Source organism: Platalea leucorodia (genome assembly GCF_965183815.1).
Source record: "Platalea leucorodia genome assembly, chromosome: 3".
In the NCBI taxonomy this organism is placed as follows: Eukaryota; Metazoa; Chordata; class Aves; order Pelecaniformes; family Threskiornithidae; genus Platalea; species Platalea leucorodia.
This window is the reverse complement of record NC_138825.1, coordinates 77020942-77045290: the sequence shown is the minus strand read 5'-3', so window position 1 is coordinate 77045290 and position 24349 is coordinate 77020942. Positions and strand designations below refer to the sequence as shown.

Here is a 24349-nt window from a genome sequence, read left to right as displayed (position 1 = left end):
TGTAAAATATTAACTTACTCTTTTACTAGCTCATTATCAGTCACTGATACTGTTCTTCTTTATTCTGGACAACCTTGCTAAGAGGAAACCTCTTTGAAAAATGCTGAGCTATACCTTATGAAAAATAACTGAAAAAAATGATTAGTGTTTTAAGAAGTCGTGAGAAAGAACTAAAAAAATGATCAAAGGACAGTCTAAGACATGTCAGGACAACAAACATTGAGTGCTGCTGTGTTCTAAATATTCTATCAGTCCTCTGTTACTCTCTTTCACAAAAGCTGCATAACCAGGGAAGGAAGTTGCATTTTTTTTTTTTTCCTAGTAGACTGCAACTATTTAGAAACTATGTGAACTTTAAAACAGTGAGTTGGACACTGGCTAGAAATACTTCAGTAATCTCTGGTTTCTTTGTCTGAAGTTATAGCTTTTGTTAGTGACAATTCTGTGTACGTAGCAAAATGTGAGAGCACAGCATTTAAAGTACTGTTTCTGAATGTAATTCACGTAATTTGTATATCATATCTGCCCAGATTAAATGAGAAATGGAGAGCTTGTTTATTTCAGTGATATGGTCTCTTATTGTTTGCAGTGGCAATAAAGTATGGCTCCATCAATTTTTATGAGCAAAAGGAAGCGCACTTGCAGTATCACCTGTATTGATAAGTACAAGATGGAACAAATCTCTGAAGCTGTTCACTTTTATGCCAGCCACTTAAATGACTAGGTGGAAGCTTGAGCAAAGTTCTAGATCCACATTTGGGGTTGTGGTCTGCTTGCAAGGATAGTCAAGATATGCATGTGTTTTAGTAATAAAATAATTTGTTCTGAAAAAGATGTTGGAAAAAGAAGAAAGAATACAGAATGAAAAAAGTCCATCTTGTCACCTGGGCGAACTTGTAGCTGGGTACACAAACAGATGTTAGTCTTTACTGCCTCCTAAATAAATCAGTTAGCTACACTTGTTCTGTTTGTCTATCATAATAAATACATGATTCTAAAGCAATTTACACTTTTAAGAAAATGGTTTCATCTGTTGACCTCAAAGCTCTTAGGATAATCACTACTAATTAAGTTGTACAGATGAGAAGAAGTAAGACATGTGTCAGTTAAGTGACGTGCCTGGAAATACTGATCCAGTAGATAAGACTTGGACTTGTAAGAAAGATAACTTTGAACATGGTTTCACCCTAGTTCATGATATGTGGCTTAGCTTTTCTATAGATTTTCTGTACCTATAAATTTGTAATATGATACCTATGTAACAGAAGAGTGAAGAATTAAAATGTTCTTGGGATCAAGTTAGTGACTGAAGCTTAGAAGAAAACCAAGAGTTCCTCCTAAAAATATGGGACAATTAATTTCACAGTAACTTGGAAAAATCTTACATGTTTAGGCAAAAATTCTGACTTTTTTTCATGTATGTTTTCAATTCTAGCATTTGAAAAAAGTAGAGGGTGCAGTGTAGTTTGGGAAGTCAACTGTTTGAAGTACCCTGGTTATAAGAAAATAAGTTGTACCAGAAAAAAGAACGTCATCCAGCTAAGAATTAGGTATTCCTTCAACACCCTCTCTGGCAGGCATTCTGATTAGTCGAATTCTAACATTTTTCTTTCATTTGTGATTGTCAGAGAAATTAGGAAATAGTATTCCAAATAATATTCTTCTGACTTTTATGCCTTTTAGAAAGTAACGTGATGGTGCAGACTTCAGTGCTAGAGTTGCAACATGCCTAATAAGCTTCTGGAATCTGGAATAATCTATTTATCCACCAACAGGAGTGAATACAGTAAACTACCTTTTAGTGTTGCATGAAAGTAAACTTAATTACTATAATCTTTTAGTCATGGGACGTTATAGTCCCCATTGTGTGGAATCTCTCATGATTTAGTAATTTGTCATGTCGTGCAGTTGCAAACTCGGACTGACAGCAGTAGATTATTTTAAGCTAATTCAATTAAATGGCCCCTTCAGTTCCTGTTTTCTCAAATAGTCTTAAAAATGTGCTAGTAAAAAAACCTTTTAAACCACTAACTAACTAACTTATCCGGAAGAAAGAATACATGTTATTGCTTGTGACTTTTCCTTTCTTAGCTTTCTTGCACTGTTCCTGGCCTTCCTCATTCTCTTCTTATGTCTTGGTTAAACTGTGACACTATGTTGCAGAAACAATATGGCCTGCAAACTGTAAGGACCTACATATACTTTGAGTATTACCGTGTAGAAGAGTTAATGTTTATAAGTTGATCCTCTTAAGAAAATTAGGAAGTTGAGAAGCAAGAAAGAAGGTAAAATGAGTATCTTTTTGGAAGAGTGCTCTGAAGGGACAGTAAAAGTATCTGGAGGTAGTATGAGTGCATATAAAAGGAAGAAAAAAGCTGGATTCCAGATGAAAGGCCCTCTAAGTAGGGAAGGGGAGCCAAGCAACATCAACAGGTTTTCCCTTTTCCTGGTGCCTTGCCCTGTTACACCATGTGATGTTTAATACAGAAGATCCCACTTCCAAATATTGACCTCCACATGCGCAGACTTGTGTAAAGTACCCTAGATTTCTATAATCCTGTTGTCACCAAATTTCTACATAGCACTTCATTTGTTAGCTGCTTGTGTGTCTTAATTCCCTATAAAAAAATATTATATGTAGCACAGAGGAAAGAGACGTTCGAATTCTGGGGAGAAGGAGATATTGACTGAAACTTTGGTGGTGGCCAGGTACCAACTTTCTTTGCTGTCATACCACCGCTTTGTGGATTCTGCCTATTTTTTTACCTGCTTTCTGGTATACTGAGACTTCAGTTTGTCTTTTTGAGGCAGTGTGTTTCTAAAGGGACACTCAACTCTCGTAATACTCTTTTTGAAATGTGGAGACAACTGAAGGAGTAACACTATCTGTTGAACTAGTCTGAACTATTCCTTGTCTGCTGATTGCTGAAGTGCAAACGAGTGGAGATGAGAGCTTTCCACATGCTAGTTGCTCAGGGCACAAATAGAGCTCAGTTCTCCACATATTCCCCTATATCTGAAGATCCTTTACATGTAAGCCTTCCTCCGCCCCTACGACTCTGCTCGCAAAGCTGTCTTTATCACAATTCACCATCCCCAAGCCCTTCTCTGACTCCAGGTTTTCCTCATATCTGTTGTAACTCATCCTATCTGCAGCTAGGCAGCAAGAGAGATTTTAAAGATGTAAGCAAACAGCAATGTTTCTTGTCATGGTTCGTCTGTAGTGGTATGTAACTACTGGATTTTAGCACTTGCCTTATTTAGTTTGGTGAAGCTTTGAATATGGCAAGAGAAATTGATGATTTAAACCAACAGGAAAAAAAAGTCCAAATTATTAAAAGGTGTTTGTGAAGTTTAATCATTTTACTGACTATGTTTTGGTTAGAAAAACCCAAAGAATTCATGTGTGTTGTGTGGGAAACTTGTGTATTGTATGGATACTATTTAGTTTCATTAAATCATTCTTCTGTTATTTAGACTGCAGTTCAGATTCCCTGAAACGTGCACAAATACATGCACATGCTTCATGCGTACACATAGATGCAGAGGTGAGAGACAGAGCTGCAGTGTGAGGTCTTCCTTCTGCAAAGCCTCTAAGCAGAGCTTCTGCCTTCGCTCCTGTGAGAGAAACCAAGGAAAGAGGTAGTGCACTGCAGTGTGGCAGGTCAGGTCAGGTCTAAATGAAGTTTCGTTACGGTGGTTGAAGCCCAGAGGTCCCTGTAGAAGTCATAGGACATACACACTCTGTCTGTGAGGAACAAACATAACAAACAAGCAAATGTCTGAATGGACTTGAGCTTTACAATGTTCCTGGCATTAAGTGTACCTCTTGTCTAACAGATGCAGACAGGCAAGATTCTATCAATCTCTTTCTGGGAGTATTCAAGCCTACAGAAGGAAAACCTCATCTCTGGGAACTTCCCACTGATTTTTATTTGCATCACAAGAACACCCTCAGTCTGTCACAGACCAGGCGAAGGTATTTTGCTGTTCTGCTTTTTTGTTTGGTATTGCTCTAATAAATTTTAAAAAGTACGCATTGTTAATGAAATAATTTGGTCAGCCTGTCAAAAACTTGCTTACTGTTTTTTAAGTTTTTATGAAAACTTAAAAAACAATAACCTTCAAGAGATTACCAAAAATGTTGGATGTTGGTGTTTTGAAGGATTTGCTTTAGTATGTTATTTTCCTGTTGTACTGAAAAAAGAAGTTTCATTTCTATTGAAATTCTGTCCTGCAGAGTGAAATGCTTCACCATTTTACTGAAGTACAGTTGCTACTGTCTCATTAAGCAATATACAGGTGTATTTTTGATAGTCAGATTTATTAAGTCGTTCTTGTATTTGAGATTAGGTGATGAGGATAACGTTTGGTTTTTTTGTTTGTTTGTTTTGGGTTTTTTTGTGTGTGTGTAATGCACTTAGTCTGCAGCTGTGCATACCAAGAAGCCCATGATTTTCTGCCTTCCTTTCAGCCATGTCTAGCCTGTTTTGAAGACTATTTTTCTTCATTTGCATTCCATTGTAATTGCACGGTAATACACAGAAGTAATAGAGTTAAAACGTAAAAATTTTAAAGTAATTTTAGAGTGCTTCACAATGTGGAATGATTTTGTTAGGGGTTTTAAATAGTGTGTGCAAAAAAAAAAAAAAAAAGAAGTATTTTGATAATAAGGACAGTAATAGACCTGTTAACTAAATCATCTCTTTTAGGAATTTAGCTCTTTTTATCTTTGTTTGTTCTGTGAGTCTTAAAGCTCTGTATCACAAATGGTAGATCCAAATATCTGCATTTAGATCTTTGTCTGGGGAAAATTGCAAGTGTTTAAACAGTGTGTTCCATCCCTGTCGGCTGCTTATTCCGTTAACCCCTCATGGCAGCTGGCATGTGATATGACTGTTTCTAAATTTCAGTCCTTTTGTATTGTCTCCTGAAGCTTCTCTTGATGCTAGCTCATATCAGCCATACAACCAAGTGCTATTTCAGGCACACATGAAACGTGCAACATTAATTTTATTGCCTACTGGTTCCAAAAATTGTTGTATGTCAAAAATGAATTCAGCTGATATATCGCAAATATACAAATGTCCTAGTCTCCCTTTCATCTGTTACTCTGTTAAACAGCTGTTTCTCATTTGTCACAGATACTGTTCTCAAATGAGGTGGAACAGTTAAAAAAAAATTGTTGGTATTCTTCAGTTACTTGTTAATTAGTTTTACCTTTCATTCTGGCCAGAATTTCTTCTGAGTACTTATTATATAGAACCAAGATGTTTTCTCATGTGAACAAAATGACGTTTCCATGTAATAAGTAGTTAAAAGCTCTTCCAAATAATTGTTTGTTTCTACAAAACTATTGGACAAGTTCTTCATATAACTTCTTCCTGCCTCTCTGTGCAGTGCCTCTTTTGGATTCCTTGGGCACAGCAGCAAAGGAAATAATGAAAACTCATAATGAAATCAAGGACATAGGAAGAAAAGGAAGATGATGTTTCCTGTCATTGAAACTTCTTTTGACTATCTGTGCTTTTCCCATATTGTATTTGCCTCTCCATTAGAAAGAAGAGATTCCATAATGAGTTTCATATATTACTTTTATATAATTTATGATTCACGTGAAAGGATAGCAAATATGGAGGAGACTTTCTGTTGCCACGTTACTTATCATTCATGCAAGCAGCAAAACTGGGTATGTCTGCGTAGTTTCTGAACACACTGGAGAAAATGGCTTGCTAGCATGGCCTGATACAGTACTTCAAGAAGAGACAGGGCTGTCAGGCATAACTCATTCCTTTCTGTCTAGGACACACACAGTTCTTGGAATTGAAGTCTGTTGCCCTGCCTGTTCTGCACCATTTGCTACGCCCCACTAGCAAGTCTGTCTCTGAGCATGGGAATACACCCATTGTTTCTGCTCCAGATGGCTACATTGACATGAGTAGGAGATAACTGCATTAATACTCTGATTACAGCCCTTACGGGATTGTGAATACACACACATTTGAAGTAAAAATCAATGAAGATTAATGTCTTTTCGTCCCAAGTAATGAAATAGAAGAAACTATCAGAATAGTTCAGAGAAGAAATTAAAGTATATTTGGGAAGAGAAAATAAAAATACATAAACATGAATGAAAGATAAAACATGCTTTATTTTGTTAATGTTGCTTGACTTCCTTTGTTGTTTTTCAGAAATCCTGACTAAGCTTCCAGCAGGGCCTGGTTTTTGCTGTTAGCTATGCCAACATACAGTTTTCAGACTTAAGACAGCTGTCACATCAAAATGTATTTCTATGTGTAGAAGTCAACTGCTTTGGCAGAAATGCATAAATACCTTCTATATGTACTAAGACCTTATTTTTTCAGTACTGTGGAGGTAGGCACCTGAAATGTATTTTGTTTAATGGAGCAAAACCACTGCTCCCTCCATACCTGTATTGAGCTTCAGGTGTTTACATTTCATGGCCTGAGAGCAAAGGAGTAGGATAGGGGCCTGTTGAAATCCTCTATCCAAGGATAATTCTTTACTTTCTTCCACACTTGAATTATAAAGAAAAGTTTATTAAAGTGACACCGTATGGTTGGGTAACTTATGTGCAAACATTTAGACTGGGTACAAGATCAAATCTTCTGTATCAATTGTGTTTCTGTTTTTCCTGTACAGCTATACTTACTGGTGGACCACAGGTGTGCTGAAGCATTTACCGCTTCCTTTCGATGAAGGTAGGAACTATATTTGCTCCTTGCCTTACAGAGTATCTTGAAAAAGAAGTTTTAGTCACAAATGGTTTTTAACTGGTTTAGATCCCAAATCTCAAAAACAAGTTTCCATAATGATTGCTAAATACTTTTAGGTTACAATGAGCTATGATTTTTCAACTGCAGGATGCAAGAGATATCTAATTGGCTAAAACTTGACCTTCATATGTTTATGTGCCAGGGCATGCTTAATTTTTTTTTTCTTTTTTCCTTGCTTATTAACGTATATTTATAGTCTGTGCTGGTGGTTACATTCCTGTGGCAGATGACAGGGTATAGCTAGTGTGTCTTACTTCTCTGGGATACCGTGGAGCATGTTTTATTAGGAATTGTCATCATGAAGGGAAATCAAATTATAGTGGTTGATAATGCATATTTATTAAAAATGTGCTGTGCATCTTCTTCATATCATATTTTCTTGTCTTAGAGGGGATATGGCTGTAGAAAAATGCCTGGTAGGGTGGCTAGGTAAGCAGGCTACTGTTTCTTTTGATTTTTGCAGAGTCAGTAAGTGTTAGTAAGAAGATTATTTTTTTCTTTATCCCAGTGACATGTGCTGAAAACAGACGCAAGTTGACAGTGAAGAAATTCCACAAGTACGAAGAGGAAATTGATATCCACAATGAGTTTTTTCGGCCATATGAGTTGAGCAGTTTTGATGAGACCTTCTGCTTGGCAATGACCAATTCTATACGGTATATTGGGATGTTTTGTGACTATAAATCCTTAACTGGAAGTTGATTTAGTGTGAATTAAATGTACATTTGATTTATTTGGTTAAATCTGTGTAACATGATAGGTTTTCTGGGGTGTGTGTTTTTTTTTTTTTTAAGCTTCAAATTTAGCAAACGTCTAGAAACTAAATCACAATACTGAAATGGAAATGCTACACTAAAATAATTCTGTTAAGATAGCACTTAAATTTCCAATTATTTTCCATTATGGGGTGCCAAATGTTTGGGCACTTAAAGGCTGAGAAATGAGCTTTTTCTCTGCGGAGTGAGATCACAGAGGCTACCTTCAAAGCAATTGTTTTCTAATTGTTCTGCTCTCATTTTACAGTTGTTTTCTTCAGTTCATCAGGTTCTCACAGCTGGCCAGATAGTTTTTGGGTTTGTTTTTTGTTTGATTGGTTTCTGTTTTGTTTTGTTTTTTTGTTGGGAGCAATAAGCTTGATCTTCTAAGCATAATCTTAATCACGCCTTAGCTAAAGACTTCCAGGCAGATTATGTTTCATATAGTTTTTTGACCCAATTTGAGTGTTGGCAGCATTTTGAAAACAATGTAGCAGAGTTACAGGGCTTCTTCAGCACAGGAATGGAGCACATTACGACTTGCCAAGGAGGCTAGAGCAATGTTTGCATCTGTTTTATGGGACTAAATAATGCAATTGAAAGCTTTTTAAATACCTAGGGGGTTTATATTTACATGACTTTAACTTGTAATGATGAGGTTAGAACTTGATATTTCTTTTTATAATGATTTTTAATTCAAAGATAGATGTTAGAGGTGGTTCTTCCAGAAAATTTAAAAATTTTATGTGTTGAACTTCGCTCATGAACAGTTTTTCCTTTCTATTTTGCCAGAGATTTTATGCCTAAGAATGTGGGGATTGATCCAAGTCCATTTACTGTTCGTAAACCTGATGAAACTGGAAAATCAGTGTTGGGGTAAGTCTGAAATATGAAATTTTGTTCTGGTTTAATAGTAGTGAAATTGTAATGCAAGTATATAAACTCTATGTATGTGTCTGTGTAGCGTATTCTCTGTTACATGGGAAATAAAAAAAAATCATTGGTGTTATACTGTAGAATTGTACCCTTTGAAAATCATATCTAATTTGAGGTTTTTATTTGACACTGGGAATTCTTTATTCAGACTTGTTTAATCTTTGCTGTTTTCTTGTACTCCTCTAAGTGAAACCCATGAAAAAATTTATCTAAAATAAAGATACAGAAGTTGTTAAAATTTTATCATCTCTTCATACTAGTGTCAACTGTATTGTCTATTGGAGATGACAGGAAAGCATATATTATTGTTATCTTTTAAAAAAATTAATAAATTTTAACTAAATAGAACACATCCTGAAATAGCAATAAATGCCAATTTCAGCATAGTTTTTGATAAAAAAAGCTATTAAAATACTTATAAATAAAATTATATAAAACAATTCAGCAACAGTTATTGGGACAAATGAATGTTGCATTTAGCTGCTTTTGCATCCTGGACTTCCTTTGTTACTTTATTTATTCCATTGTTGTGTTTGATCTGCTGTATCACTCAGGGGCTATGGGGACTATTCCTGAACCAATTCATTCTCTCTTTGATACCTCATATTAAGGAAGCCTTTTGTCAGTAATGACTAAACCTGTGCTGTCACAACATTGTAAGTTCTCCTGAAAACTTGCCATTCTATTAAAAGCTACAAAATTTGACTGTCTCATAAATAACATCAATTGTGCCTTCACTCTAAGGGACTCACTGTCAGTAAATGTTGAGAGGAGACTATGCTTATCACTAGTAGAACTAGATTTCAGATAGGTACTGGTGACCTCCATGCCTTTGCTGATGAGAACACCAGAGCTGCAACTCAAAATAGCATTTGCACCAAACTGTGTGCTGTTGTGAAAGCTTCTTAGCATGCAGCTGTCTTCCTTTAAGGGCCTTGATGCACAATGTCAGTGTATATATGGCCAGTCACCTCAGCAAGGAGGAGATGTTGCTTCCCTGTTTCCAGAACTGATTGGTCTATAAACATATTCATTACCTGTCTTCCAGTCCCTCTTTCTCCAGAGTCCCTGAAAGATTGTGACAGTGTCTGAGAGGAAAGTGCAACCATCATACCCTTCTATGGCCAGTAGGAAAGGATGTAGAGGATGTAAAGGTGGTACAATTTCTGATGTGTAAAGTAATGTATGCCTTTCAGAGGATGTACAGTTAAACCCCGTGTTAGCCTACTAAAACATAGATGCTGTATCTTGAAGAATTCTTACAAATAAGGCACCTCTTTATATTGATTAGAATTTCTAGAGTGAGAAATACATGCCACATAAAGAAATGTTGCTGATTAAAGAACTAAATTGAGGGGAGAGATATGGAAAAGGACGGGGAAAAAAATGACATTATGATTAAGATTTTTGGGCCCAAGATTAAGAAAGCTAGTGGAGCGGATAATGTTGTTAATCAGAGAATGAAACTTTTTCCCAGATCAAGACCAAAGATGTTAAGTCACAATGAATTTTTATTCCTTTTTATTCATTCAGTCTGGGGGAGGGATTTAAATAAAGAATCAGAGAATTGGTGGAGAAAAGCTGACATAATCCTTTGAGCTCTCTTTAAATGCTCTGGAATTAGAAGAGATTGAAGAAAAGTAAACTGATTGGGGGATTCAAAAGATGAGCAACAAGGTGCTCCAGCAGATAGAACTCATTTCCCCCAGTAAGATTGTAAGCAAAATTAGGAATTTCAAATACTTGTTAATATCTCACTGGTTTCATAAATACACACTGCCCTTCGTAATAGGAACAAAAGTAATAGAGAAGAAACCGTGTTGCAGCGCAAAACAGCTGCTAGTGCTCCTCCACCCCCAAGTGAGGAAGCAGTGTCAAGTAGTTCTGAAGATGATTCTGGGACAGACAAAGAAGATGAAGGTGCTGTTTCTCAACGTTCAACTCCAGTAAAGGTGACTGATACAGGAGATAATACAAAAATCACAGAGGTAAGAAATTACTGTGGCAGGTAAGAAGGTTAATCATGGACTTAAAATTCACGTTTCCTCAAAAAAAAAAAACCAACCAGTAAATGTTATAGAACAGTCAGAAGTAAAGCACTGAGAAACTAAGTGAAAAAGGTCTCCAGTGTAATTTCTTTGTGTAGATATTAGCACAACTGCTTATAAAACTTTGCTGTTATTCTTGTTGTGTAATAGTGAAACACAGCGGAAAATGACATTTTTCAAAAAATGAAAATTATTGTTAGAAACCTATGGCATTTGAAAGGTACTCAGGGCAGGTGTAGTCCATTACATAAAGCATAAAATATATCTGTGTTAGTGTGTTAATTCAAAGCAGTAGTGCACTTCTGATCATTGTCCCTTACCATGTTCTGGCTCACATCACAAGGTGGTCTTGGAGCATGCAGATGGGATTCCTTTTTGGATGAAACTAAACTGGGAGATGCTTCTCCAGGAATGTACCTGATCTACCTGCCTAATCAATATTTAGTCCATGGGAGCTAATCTGGAGCAAACACCCTGAAAGGACATGTAGTATGGATCTGAGGTCCTGAGCACCACCTCTTTCAGTTACAAATCTATTCCTTTTGAATGATGCCACTTGCTCAGGTGGATATAAGTGTAAATTAATGTTCAATCTATCTAAATTTCAACCTGATTTAAGTGAAGATTTTTAAATTGCTGTTTCATAATTATATGGTCTGACATTTAAAAAAAAAAAAAAAAAAAAATTTAAACTAACTCCAAAAATGTGCATGATAATGTTGTCACATTGGTCCTATGCTATTACTACTACTAAGGTTGAAGATAATGGCAGGATAATAGTGAAATTGTGTAGGCACAGTCATATGAAAAGAATGTGTATTCTTATTTGTGGGCTATTAATCTTTTTTTGCTAGCATAACTCCAATTCTGTTGGAATCCCTCGAGTGCTAATTTAATGAAAAAATTAATTTTTATGAAGTATTATGGAAATGTCTATTTTATTAAGTCATGTAACATTTCTTCAAATTCTTTCTTGTAGATATCCATTTTGGGTACCACTAATAATTTCTTAGCAAAAGGATATGCTAATGGAGACTATACGAATTTGAAAAATACTTGTCTTGTTTTGGCGGGTTTTGGAGGGGGTGGGTTTTTGGTGTTTTTTTTCTTTTTTTTTTAAATCACAGCTAATTTAAATTTTTGTAGTGTTGTGCTTGTACATATTATCACTTTTGAAGAAACTTCAGTATTTATGACCTTAATATAAAATGAGTCAGTAGTGCCTGATAGGCAACAGAGAATAAAACTGCCTTTTTTTCTGCTACAATTCAAATTTTCATTCCATTCAGTCTTTAGCCTAGGATTGCGTGTTCTCAGATAGTGGATTTTCAGCCTTCTGTACAACACTGTCTTTTTCTTAACCTTAATGAGGCATTTGCAATAAAATAACTACGAATTCATGTGGTATTAATTTTGGACAATTTGGATTAACTGTTATGCCAATACAAGTGCATTTATTTCTGTTTATGCAAGATATTTTATCTGAAAATTTTCCATTATCTCTGAATAATAGAGCACCTGTTTTCCAGCAAGTTGGATTGTTTCTAGATTTTTTTTTTTAACAACAGAAATCCAACCTGAAATTTTATTCTTGATTTGTACCATTGCACAAGTTACCTCATGTCAGTTTTTCCATCTGTGTATTGAACACACTTCAACATTCAGACCTAAGATATCTTTTTTTCGATTTTTAAGATGCTTAAATGAAAGATGCATGTGAACACAAAATATGATTTAAGATAGTATTGAATTTTAATGGCTTACAGTTGGGTGAGCTATTCTGATTCTTTCAGTAATGCACATGAAGAAATATTTTCCATTTTATTAGCACCTTTTAATGCATTAAATTTCAGTCATAATTTGTGTTGTTAATTTGTGTTATTGCTTATTCAAGTTGCAGTGCTGAAAAGGATTACCTATTCAGTTATGCTGAATTGCTACGTTAGTAATTAACTTGGGTTATCATTAATGTCTGCCTGCCATTGTAAATTTGTTTATTCTCTTCAAAAGTACAAAGCTTCTCTTAGATACATTATTTTTGAGGGCACAATGTTTATGGAGATATTCTGTTCAGAAACCAAACATAAAAATTAGTAATCTTAAAGACAGTGTTAGACATTAGATTTTGACGTGTTCACCAGCTGATCTTCATTTAGCTTGTGAAGTGGTGTTTATCCATTACCAGACTAAGCAGAGCGTCAAATATAGACTTTTCAAGAAATATTTTGGAATTATTTTTCTGGCAATGGCAATTATTTGTTGTGTCTACACATGTAGTTAAAAATTTTAAAAAGATCTGTCATGGAGGGTTTCAAAACTTGATGGTTCAACTGAGTAATGGAACAAGAAACAAAACAACTATGACTGGAAAAGCTGATAATCTATCTAGTTGATTTAGTGAGCATCTATTTTCTAGAACTGGTAAACCATAGAAATGTTTCAGATACATTTTTATTTCTCAAGTTAAGCTTAACTTAAGAAAGAAACTTTAATGAAGAATGCACTTAAAAGCCTGAGCTTACAAATATTCCATTTTATGTCTCTGTTAGCTAAATTGACAGCTTACTAGCACTCTAACCAGTGTCAGTCTGCACTTTACTGTTTTCTCAATTCTGAAAATGGATTGTATATAGTATTGTTCAAAAATACTAGAAGTTTGGGTGAAAAACAGTAGTGTGGGTATTTTTGTGTGTAAGAGAGTTGATATTTGTAAGCTTATATTTTTAGGTGCATTCTTGAGTAAATATGGTTAGTCCAGAATGATTGGATGTTTGGTCAGGGATTTGAATTTTGGTATTTTTTACATCAGCAACTGTAGAGAAAAATTGTATTGTTACGGGGTGGGGGGGAGCGACAGGACACAGGACTAAACAGCTAGTTCCTTTCTATTCACATCTCACACAAGTTAATAATAAAATGCTTTTATACTTCCGGTCAGGACGTGTCTTTCTGAAGTTCTTTGACTTTGGATCTTTTTGAACTAAAAGAAAACTATTTTTATATTTGACTGACTTGCAGTCACACGTCTTGTCAGTAAATCCCCTGCATTTAACACTGAATCATTAGACATAGTGAAGTATTGCATGTGCATTGGATCCTTGTTATAGTTGTCTGACATGATTGTGTAATTTATAAAATAAAAATAGTGTTGTTCAACCTGGAGTTTGTAATTATTTCAGAATTGACAGCAGAATACGTGAAAGCAAATGTGGGAGCATGTTCTGAACGAATGTGATTTATTCTATATTCAGTTTCAACACAGAACAGAATTTAATACCTACATCATTATATGTCCTATAAATATAATTTATTCTCCTAATATGTTATTTTATCTGATGTTATCTTTCAAGAATCCTTTCCTTTACTTATTGAACAAATGTCTTGGATAATATTTTTAATGAATTATTTTTATTTAAAAAAATGCACAAGCTAAGATTACTATGTTTATGAGAAACTTGTTTGGTTTTGCCTGCACTTTTGAAATTATTTTCAGGTTTAGAAAGAATTCCTTGCTTGAAAGCAAACTTCTCTTTGGGTGTTGTTACAGTATCCTCAGTCTGAATCTTTCTTCTTATGTTTCAGAATGTAGTGCAATCAACAAAAGATGTGTATGGAGTCAATCTTTCAGATGTTCCTTCAGAAGATGATCTCACAATATACACTAGGTGAGATAAATTTCCAGTGGTAATCAGTAAAAGATAATTGGAGCTAGTTAAATACAGCTTGTCAAAGTGCTGCCTTTGCTTAAACTTATTTAAATTATAAATTTTAGAGATATTTGGATATATATACTATTCTGTTTTTAAAATCAAACTGTTTTCAGATGTCTGATTTCAGTGGAAGTTATGCAGATGTCTCTGAATGCAAAATTTGGAACTTGAATGAAAGATGCTTCAATAGAAATACCTGTCACTTAATAATAGTCCTAGAAATGAATAAGCAAATTCCATATTAGGAGTGGTTCCATGGTTCTAAGCTATGTAGTGTGTGATTTTTGCATTTTTCAAATGTTGAATTACACTAATTCAAATCAGGTATAAGTGAAATAGCCTCTTCTATAAAAACACATACAAAACAACAGAAGTTAAGTCTTTTTTTTTAACATAATGTCTTATTTGTAGAGATATGTATTAACTGTTACGTTTTATTAAAATTTAAATAGTTGTGTGATTTTTGATGTTCGAGGAAAATTACTTTTCTGAATAATATTCAGCTTTTTTCTTGAAACATCCTGGCCTTTTGAGCTTGAAATAAAAAATTCTGGATTTTATAGCAAGACCTTGACCATTACTAAATCTGATATAGACTATGAGGAGAAAAGTTGAGAAAAGTGGTCAGAATAACTCACACTGTAGAAGCATGGATATCTAAGTGACAGATATTTGTACTGTAAGTTTCAGGAGAGGGAGAAGTCAGTTTGTCTCCTGCCATTATTGGAGTTTGATGTAATAACAACATGCAAATATATGTGGGGTGTAGGTTAATGTGCGTGTGTTTATATATGCACAGCACTAAGCATAGTGCGTGTAATAATGTGCTCTTACACACTGCATTTTGAACGACAACATACTGCCACATGTTTTTAATAAATGGTTTTGCGAATTCAAATCAAACGTACAGGAAATGAGTAAGATACAGCATAGTGCAAGACAAAATACAGCTCCTTAGGGGGTCCAGCAAGTTCCCACTCAGTTCCTGCACTTTGAGGTAAGCTGCTGCAATGTGAGGCGGCATGCTGCACAGCACCTGCAGGCTCTCCTCAGGAGCGGGGAGCTGCTGGCTTGCTGTGAGCAGTTGGAAGTAAGAGTTGGTGGACAAGCATCAAAGTATCACCTCCCAGCTCCAACTACACAAAACCTCCTGCTTTTATTCAAGGGTAGCTTGGAGTTTTATCCTCCGCGAGACAGTTGGCACCACTCCTGCAGGAGCCAAGCACTGTCAGCTCCCCAGGAGCAATCAGCAAATTAATGGTGTGCTTCTCCAGCAAAAGGCAGTGACTCCCATTGTATCAGGAATTTTGTTTCTGAATTGCCATAATCCCATATAGGGCGCTAGCTACATGTTGCCATTGTTAAAAAATATGGACTTACGCTATTGTTCTCAAATTCTCTCCTCAATATCACAGACTAACACTGAAGCCAAAAAGAAACTGGTTCAAATCTTCTTTTTCTTCTTAAATCAGGAATTTGAACCTTTTAAAAATTTTTTTAACTCAAACCAAAACTGAACTGGAATAATTTCAGCTATCAATGAACTAGAACTGAAACAAAAAGTTAGTTATTCAGTTCCCTGGTGGAGGAGATTCTTTCTTGAACTTCAATCTTTTTCTCTGAAAACTCGTCAGAATAATGGGCATTCAGTACTGGAGATCAGTTGGAGAAATTTAGATCCAAAATGAAGAACCCCTTAGTTCCTAAAGGCTTATAATGCTGTTGCTAAGAGTGTGATTGCTTATGCAAGACACCAGGAGTGCAAATCAATTACATTTGCTTAATAAACCAGTGTTTCGAACACCTGCTTAGAATGTAGAATCAATGGAGTTTGAGAAAAGGGGTGTAAGAGAACTACATGTCATCTCAGAAGAACACTGTGTGTATATTGAATACTTGAGGCATGCATTGGAATGGGCTTGTGTGCATTTGTTTTTATTTTCTAATGTGTAATAGCAGTGATTACCTTGTTACATTTGAAACCTTTTCAATTTGTGAGGGAAGTTTTAATTCACTATTTCTTCTCCTATGGTGATATGTGATGATTAATCCTGACTTAGTTCATTAATCCTCTCAAAGCATTTTTTTTCTTTTTATTTAAAAGGACAAGAGGAAATGGGCTCAAGTTGTTTCAGGGGAGATTTAGATTAGATATTAGGAAAAATTTCTTCATGGAGAGAGTGGTTGGGCATTGGAACAGACTGCCCAGGGAAATGGTGCAATCACAGTCCCTGGAAGTATTCAAAGAATGTGTGGATGTGGTGCTTAGGGACATGGTTTAGAGGTGGACCTGGCAGTGATAGCTTAATGGCTGGACTCAATGATCTCAGAGGTCCTTTCGAACCTTAATGGTTCTATGATTCTATGATAAAAGTCTTTTTCTGTTAATTTTTCTTTAGGGGTGGCTACTTCTCTTGCACTCTGTAGTTCTTTGAAATTCCCATTTCTACCTCTTTCCTACATGCTGAGTAATTTGAAGATAGTACACTTGAATAGGGTTGAGGAGGATGTTTCTCATTATCTCTGAAATTTTTAAATTCACCTATACCTCTAAGTTTGGTTCTTTATTTTAACCACTAGAAAATGGATGCCAATTTGACAGTTACCTTTTAGTATACCGGATAGTTATTGTTCTGCAAATGGCCCAGTGCGAGCTGGCGTCTACTGCAAGTCACTTTTTGTGGATGAACGGCTCTGTGATAACATCCAGAATTGCAGCTACTTCCCATTTTATCATTTTTCAGGCTGGACTAACATTCAGTCTATTGTTACGGTAGTACTGTAAACTCCGTGGGGGCTTTGAAGCTCCCTATTCGTATCCTTTTCAAGACAAAAAAAAAAGCTTGCATTTATTTCATTTCCCTCAAGCAATGCAGGTTTTAAACATATAACAATTACAAATTCTGTACCTCTTTTAGCTAACAAGACATAGTGCTATTTATGGTCTGATGTGCTGATTTGCTTGGAAAGTATAGATTTTACTGACATCCTTTGTTACAATGTACATCATTTGAGAATAGCAGCAATTTATTTCACAGTATGATTATAGTTCTCACCTCAAGTCTTTTTCTATTATTGTAATAAGGGAAATGGGGATACAAGATGCTGACTCTACTTGACATCGTTGGACATGTTACGTATTTTTTTTCTTTATTAGCATCAGGGACTCGCAGATTTAAAGTACTTCAGGTTAAGTTAGTTTGTCAGCTGATCTATATTAAGTATATATGCAAATGAAAAGTAATTCAAATTTGTTCAGCCCATTTTCACTGATCTGATCTGAATTCTCTCAGTGCCAGGAGGCACACAAGGCGTGAACATCGTTCTTCCACTTCGATCGGTCTGCAGCCGCGTGCTCTGGAGTCCCAAGGGCCACAGCGCAGTCTTCTGTTGTTTTTTTCCTCAAGACATGACCGATCCAGTTCCATCTTCTCCTCCTCACTTCATTACTGATTTTCTCCATCTCCGAGTTGATGCTTGTTGTTTCTACAACTCTTTTTTTTTTTTTTTTTTTTTTTTTTTTTTTTTTTTCCCCGGGAGGAGATAGTTGGCCTCCTGCCCAACCCCCATGCCTTGGAGGGCCAGTGGTTTTTCTGTCAGGGTGGCCTTCCCTTAGGCTGCGTTGGTTCGCGGCACCTTCTTCAATTTTATCCGGTGCACCCTCCAGAGAGGGATCCCCTATCCACCACCCAGGGGACGCGCCTTCTAGCCGTGCAGCCCCAGCCGAAGGATTTTCACTGTTGGCTGAGATCATTTGTGTTAATTCTCATCAAAATAGAAATCACAGAACCAAAGATTGGTTGAGGTTGGAAGGGACAGGAGGTCCCTCAAATAATTTGAGGATGTATACTGCAGGTCAACTGTGCGTGGTGTCTTATTGATGTCTGGTAACTTGCTTGTGTTTATTTAGGCCTTGTTTGTTTCAGAATATTGGATAATTTAAAGCAATGATTAAAAATACTTACATCTTTATTTTGCTTTTATTTGTTTTTTAAGCTTGTTTCAATAGCAAGCTCCTGCACTAGAAGATCTTAACTATCTTTATTTCCACTTATAATTCTCTTATTTAGAAATATAAGTATTTATTCCTTCAACATCCAAAGTGGTGTTGCATGTTTCTGAGGCTTTTGTTTCTACAGTATAGAACCTGAATGGAGCAGAAAGAACAGTCACAATAAATTGTTTAGGAATGTATTGTTCCTTTGTGTTCTGTACACTCTTCCGTGGAATTGCTTTTGCACAGTTAATGGTCCCCTGTTAAAATGTAGTAAATATTTCTGAAATAGAGCAGTAAGACTATTTTTAAGCTAAATGGAAGCTAACTATTAAAAAAACCCACCACGTCAGAAAATTAAAGTGTTAACATCGCAAGTAACGTTTACTTCTGTTTTCAGTAGCACAGATGTGTTAGAGTGAACAAACTGAGTTCAAGTGTGAGATAACTACATATACATGTACTTGAAAGCCTCTGACTTTTCCTCTTAGACTGAGTGAATAAGATTAGTGATTAACTATTTTTTTAAAATTTTGCTCCAATTCATTGCCAAGAAAAAAAAAACATAACAGTATTTTGCATCTTCAGTGTCTTCCAGCAAACACTGGGAGATGGGTAATTCTTCCAAAAGGTTGTGCTTGGAAATAAGTGAGCTGGACTGACAGTGTTTCAGCTGAATAAACTAGATTGAATTTGGCTGAGGACTGACTTAAACCTGAAACTTGAGAGACTTTCTGTCTCTTCTGTTGACTTTTCCAATAGGCTATGCATCTGACTGATTGCTTTGGAAAAGACATAGGAAGTTGACTGCAGTGGGCTGCCTATTTCATAGAAGCAGAGACCTGTTTCTATCCCATGACATACGAGGTGACACCAATTAATAGGCAAATCTTTTTCAAGCTAAAAGAAACTGCTGAGTTCTCACAGGCGCCCCTGCAAAGTTTTAAAAATCTCTTGTTTACCAGAGAGGTAGTTCATGATCAGTTACTTGTACAACATGACTTAAAGACTCATTTTTTGGTGTCATTTTCTTTCATTTGCTGAATTTTGGGGAATAGTGCTTTTGCTTTGATTTATTCTCCTATCTACTGCTTTTCCCAGGTTTGTTCAGCTGGGACAGAGTCAGCATAAACAAGACAAGACCAGCCAGCAATTTTGCTCAAAACACCACTTGGATAGGGTTATAAATTTGTAAGTACTCTTTTTTTCTTTTTCCCTTCAGCCTATTTCTTTTTACTTTTGTCATTAGACCTGAAAAATCATCAGGTAAATTTGATGTCAAATTGTTTGAGAGTCTTAACTTCTGTTGCTTTTACTGCATAAGGGGATTCAATGCATAGCATGAAGAATTAAGTTCCTACTTCTCCCTTGTAACTTAAAAAAATGTGCATTGTGTTTTGTGGGTTGTTTTTTGGTTGTTTTGTTGTTGTTGTTGTTTGTTGCTGTTTTTTAGTTTTTGTAGTGCCAAGATTTTTGTATTCAAAATCCTTAGCAGTCATGAGTTATCACAACACAAAGTGCTGAAGCTACTGAGTTTAAAAGGCAATTTGTTCTTGCTGTGATTGCTTTTGAAAGAGATAGTTTAAAAGGGATTGGTTGACCTGCGTATTCATCATTAAAAAAACATTCCAAGTTGCAACTCAGTCTTTAGTGTGCAGTTATCTGAATTTATTTGTTCTAAGAACACTGAGTGCCCTGTACTTGTTTTAGTGGACATTTGAAGAGTCTTGAGAGGTCAAATGGGATATTTTTATATTTTTATTTTTCTGGTGAGTGGCCAGGTGCTGGAAAGAGTAGGGTAAAGTGGGAATTGATTCCTGCTTTGTTTTGTGCACTCAATGCCCATCTGTGTCGCTGAAGTCAGAGAATCTGTACTAGCTTTAATCAGTATGCAGATTGTTTTAACTGAAGAAAAGAGCATCTTGAATCTTGCATAGATGTAATTTTATCAATTTGTCTGCTACGTTTTCCTCAGAAGTATCTCCTTGGGTTTTTTTGGTTGTGTTCTCTTTGTTAAATACTGGTTCTATGCATTTGTCAGTGATACGTTGAGCTGATGAGGCAATTTTTTTAAACAGTTCATTTGTTACAATAGATACATTTGGCATCTTGTTCCAAACAGGTAAGTAGTTGATGGTAGGTTGTAAGGCAAGATCAAGCTCCGAGTGCCTTTTGTCAATGAAACACTTGAACACTTTAATCCCAAAAGATTAGTATGTGAGCCATATTCAACAAAGCCAATTGTGGTGGGATGGTAAGAGGACTGCTCTCCAGGGATATTTGCCATGTGAAATAACTTCTATGTATTCTGTTGGGAATAGACTAACTTTCCATTATTATGAAAAACAACATTAAAATTACAATAGGTGCCCATGTTTAATTTATACTGAAATAAGGAATTGAACTGTTTGTGATTATGGCTTGATTATTGCTGTACAAGAATAGCCTCTAGTTATAGGCCAGACCATTTGAATCTTTTCTTAGTACTAGTATAAAAAAGGGTCATGATATTATCCAAATATACTATTACTGAAGCAAGTCTTGGAGTTTAGATGGTCAACTCCTAACTTCCCAGTTGACATCTTCCTGTACTGTAGCCAGCTTGAAGTTTCACCAAGGCAGGTTTTTATTTACTTTTGTCTCTGGCGTACGTGATCCCTTACCCAACAGCACAGCCACTCCATAGAACTGCAGACCTTCACTGCAATCCAGTGATTTACAGAAGCCTCACTCAGCTTTGTTTCCTGCACTGGGTCTAGTCCATTCCCTCTATGCTGATGAAGTGAGGGAACCTTGAACGTAACACTTACCGAAGCAGGGACAGAGTTTGGGGGTGTCTCAGTGGGGCCAAGGGAGCACGATAACATGAAACAGATTTAATATTGTGTATGAGATAATGCTGCCTAATATCAGTGCTTAGTCATTTGGTATTATATACATTTAAAGTGATGATGCCACGGTGCATGATTCATCATTAATAAGCTTACACTTTGTAGGTGAATGTGCCTATAGTTTTATAGTTTATAGTAGTTTTATAATAAAATATATCTAATGGGTATTAAAATAGTAAGTTAGGTCGGCAAACTGTAAAACTGTTTTTAAAAATGAAGGAACAACCCTGAATGTTTTGAAGGGAAATGGTTATTAAGAAATTCTTTTATAATAATAGGAATATTTTTGCTATGAATGAAGGCGATTCCTTTTGTGTATTGCAAAATCTCCCAGCATGTTTGACAGCATAGGAGATAATAATTTCTTTCTTGCCCCCTTAAAGTAGAGTAAATTATTCCCTGTGCTATGCTACTGTAAAATGAAGACGTTAAAGAGAGTCTATACACATAATTCTGGTGGGGTTTGGGTAGTCAGATGTTCGTTTTTCTCCTTTCCCAAGTGTAATTTCGGTGTGTTTCTGAATAGCAGAAGTGTAAAAGTCATAGAGCACACAAATCTGTGCCTCCTGTCACTCCTCCTCTTGAAGTCACATAGATCATCTTTCTCTGTTCTACCAAACATGCTCTTCTGTGCAGATCTGAGAGGAAATGGTATCTTATAGTTGGTAATATTTTTTTCCTGAAAGTATATCTTTATACAGCTTAAAAATTTTCTTTAGCTTTTGTTCTGCAACTTTTAAATACTGTTTGGATGGTGACAGATTGTTCTGTCAAGAAAAGTCATAAATGTAGCCATTCTTTAAAGGCATGTTGGTCAATTCTGAAACAAGGAAGCTTTCCCTTACTGAGTTTGAATTGCTGCTCTGAATCAAGAATTTCCTTGGAGACTACTAACTTTTTAGAGATAAACCAGCATGAACATACTGTACTCAAGATTAGGTCGAGAGAGAGGGTTTTCAGTAATAGCAGCTGAGGCACATCTTGCACTTGTTGGACTGTATATTTCCTTGTTTCTCAAGGAGCACTTGAAGAAATTGAAAAATTATAGTAACTTGTATTAATTTGATGTGCATTTAGGTGCATTTTAACTTGAAAAAAATCTGGCAAATCTGATTCTCCAGTAGTTCCTTCTAGATACAAATGCAATTAAACCCCAGTCCTTTTCATAGTAAAATTAAGTACTCAATCTAAAACTTCGGTTTCTCATCAGCAGTGAGATATAATTTAGGCTTAGGGGAGTTGCTGTCATTTCCGCACTTTTCAAGAAAATCTTTTTTTAATATCCTTTTTCGATCTCAAACCGCCCCCCCCCCCCCCCGCCTTAAACCTTGTGGCCATTTTTATCAAATACATAAAGCCAATACAAAAAGAAATATTTCTTGTTTTTACAGTGTCAATTCAGTGATATTTATGAACTTGAATATGCATCGTAGAAATGCTGAAGAGAAGCTTCTGGCTTAAATTTAAAAACTGTAAGTATAGATTAGAAGCAAAAAATGGATACTTGAACAGTGATGCAGAGAAATAATACTGAAGAGGAGCAGAGAATGTGGAAGGAAACTGAAGTTCCTCTTTTTGTTCATAGAAATTCCATGAAGGAAAAAAGGAAAAGGGTAGAATTTTAGTTAGAGCTAAATAGAGCTGAACTACTTTAGCACAATCTATTATCGTGTATGTGAAGAGGGACTTTGAGTACTGCAGTATAATTACTGTTGGCTGACACAGTGCACCTGTTCCTAGTTCCCTAGTACTGCAGTGTGGTATAAATAATACTGTTGAAAAATACACTCTCACTCACTTTCCAAATGTACTTCTTACATCTAGGAGTACGAGAAATTTGATTCCCTCCCGAACAGGGAATTGAGTGTTTCGATTCACTGCAGCACTTCTGGAGAAGAGCACTGTGCCTGTGCCCATTGTGGCCTACGCAATACAGCAACAATGCCTGTGCACCAACTTTAATTCATCCATAGGTATCTACTCTCCGGTTCGGTTTTGTGGGGCGCTGATGATGCTCAAGCAGAAGAACACTTCAGTGAACAGTATCTGCGGCATGGTCCGGGGTTATGTTCTCCTTAAATAACTGAAAAACATACCCTGTCTTCAGAGATATATCATATAGTCCATGTTTTCAAAAGTTTCCTTGACATCCATTGATGTTAAATGTGTAATCTTTTTTTAAATCAAGACTACCTAGATTCTGCTTGTCATCAAAGTATTGATCAAACATGACTCAAATTGAGTAGCAACTATCTACGAGTTAGCAGCTAGCTGTGTACAAGTAGTATATGGGCTTTTTTACTGTTTGTTTCTGTATATATGCACAATATACATTATTTTCTCACCAAGATAAAAGTAATGAAGCAAATTTCAGTAAACAATGGAACACTATTTTCCATTTTTGCTCATTAAATGCTCTACTGGAGTATTTTTAATCTGTAATACCACTTTAAAATATAAAAGTAAAAATAGAGTAGTACATTTTCTAATTTTAATGAAGTTTTCTATGCTTCTTGGATTCTCAAGCGTGTTGATAGTTTCACAGTACAGTGCTTTTTTGCGTGCTCTCTACTTCAAGTGTGCACCCCAATATGTTGCTTCACATCAGAAAGTTAGATTAACTTCAAAGAAAGCGTTTATTCACAAAATAGGGAATTGTTATGAATGGTTATGGAAAATATAGGCGAAGAAATTGTTTATATTCTGTCATCTATTTACACTAAGCTTAAATCACAAAGGTCTCTTATTTAGTTGCTGTTTTCCCCTGAGAAGGTGGCAGTCAAGGTTTCCTTTTTTTTTTTACAAAAAAAAAAAAAAAAAAAAAATTCTGCACTTCGGTAGAGCACCTTCTTGCTAGACAACCCTTGGTCAGAGCAACATCTAGTCTTCAGCAAAGTTTTGTTTTTTTTTTTTTTATCCTTAGTCTCCCCTTTATTTGTCCCTTGCAAAATGGCTTGACTAAGCTGACTGCTACTGAGAGTATCTTCATTTTATATTCTGGGGAAGTGGTTTTAAAGTCATTGTGGGCACTTTCCCTGAAAGTACTTGATACTTTATGTTGGCTGGAAAAGACAAAAGAGTATAGGGAATCAACACCACATAAAACAAATCATTTTGGGCTTGAATACTCTGTTCACTTTTAGTCAGACATCTCAAAAAGAATACTACTGAGAAGGGTCTGGGCAAAAGCAATAGTGTGGTCAGAGTTGTAGGAGTCT

At 35.8% G+C, this 24349-nt stretch overlaps 1 protein-coding gene across 1 annotated transcript in view; it reads left to right on the top strand.

Annotated features, from left to right (window-relative positions):
- FIG4 (FIG4 phosphoinositide 5-phosphatase) overlaps positions 1-24349 on the top strand; it is a 72957-nt gene that overhangs the window by 37751 nt on the left and 10857 nt on the right. Inside the window, exons 16-22 of the mRNA XM_082305561.1 lie at positions 3841-3979; positions 6664-6722; positions 7306-7453; positions 8345-8428; positions 10281-10476; positions 14119-14201; positions 19342-19431. Of these exons, the coding sequence (XP_082161687.1) occupies positions 3841-3979; positions 6664-6722; positions 7306-7453; positions 8345-8428; positions 10281-10476; positions 14119-14201; positions 19342-19431 (799 nt within the window). The remainder of the gene's footprint in view (positions 1-3840; positions 3980-6663; positions 6723-7305; positions 7454-8344; positions 8429-10280; positions 10477-14118; positions 14202-19341; positions 19432-24349) is intronic.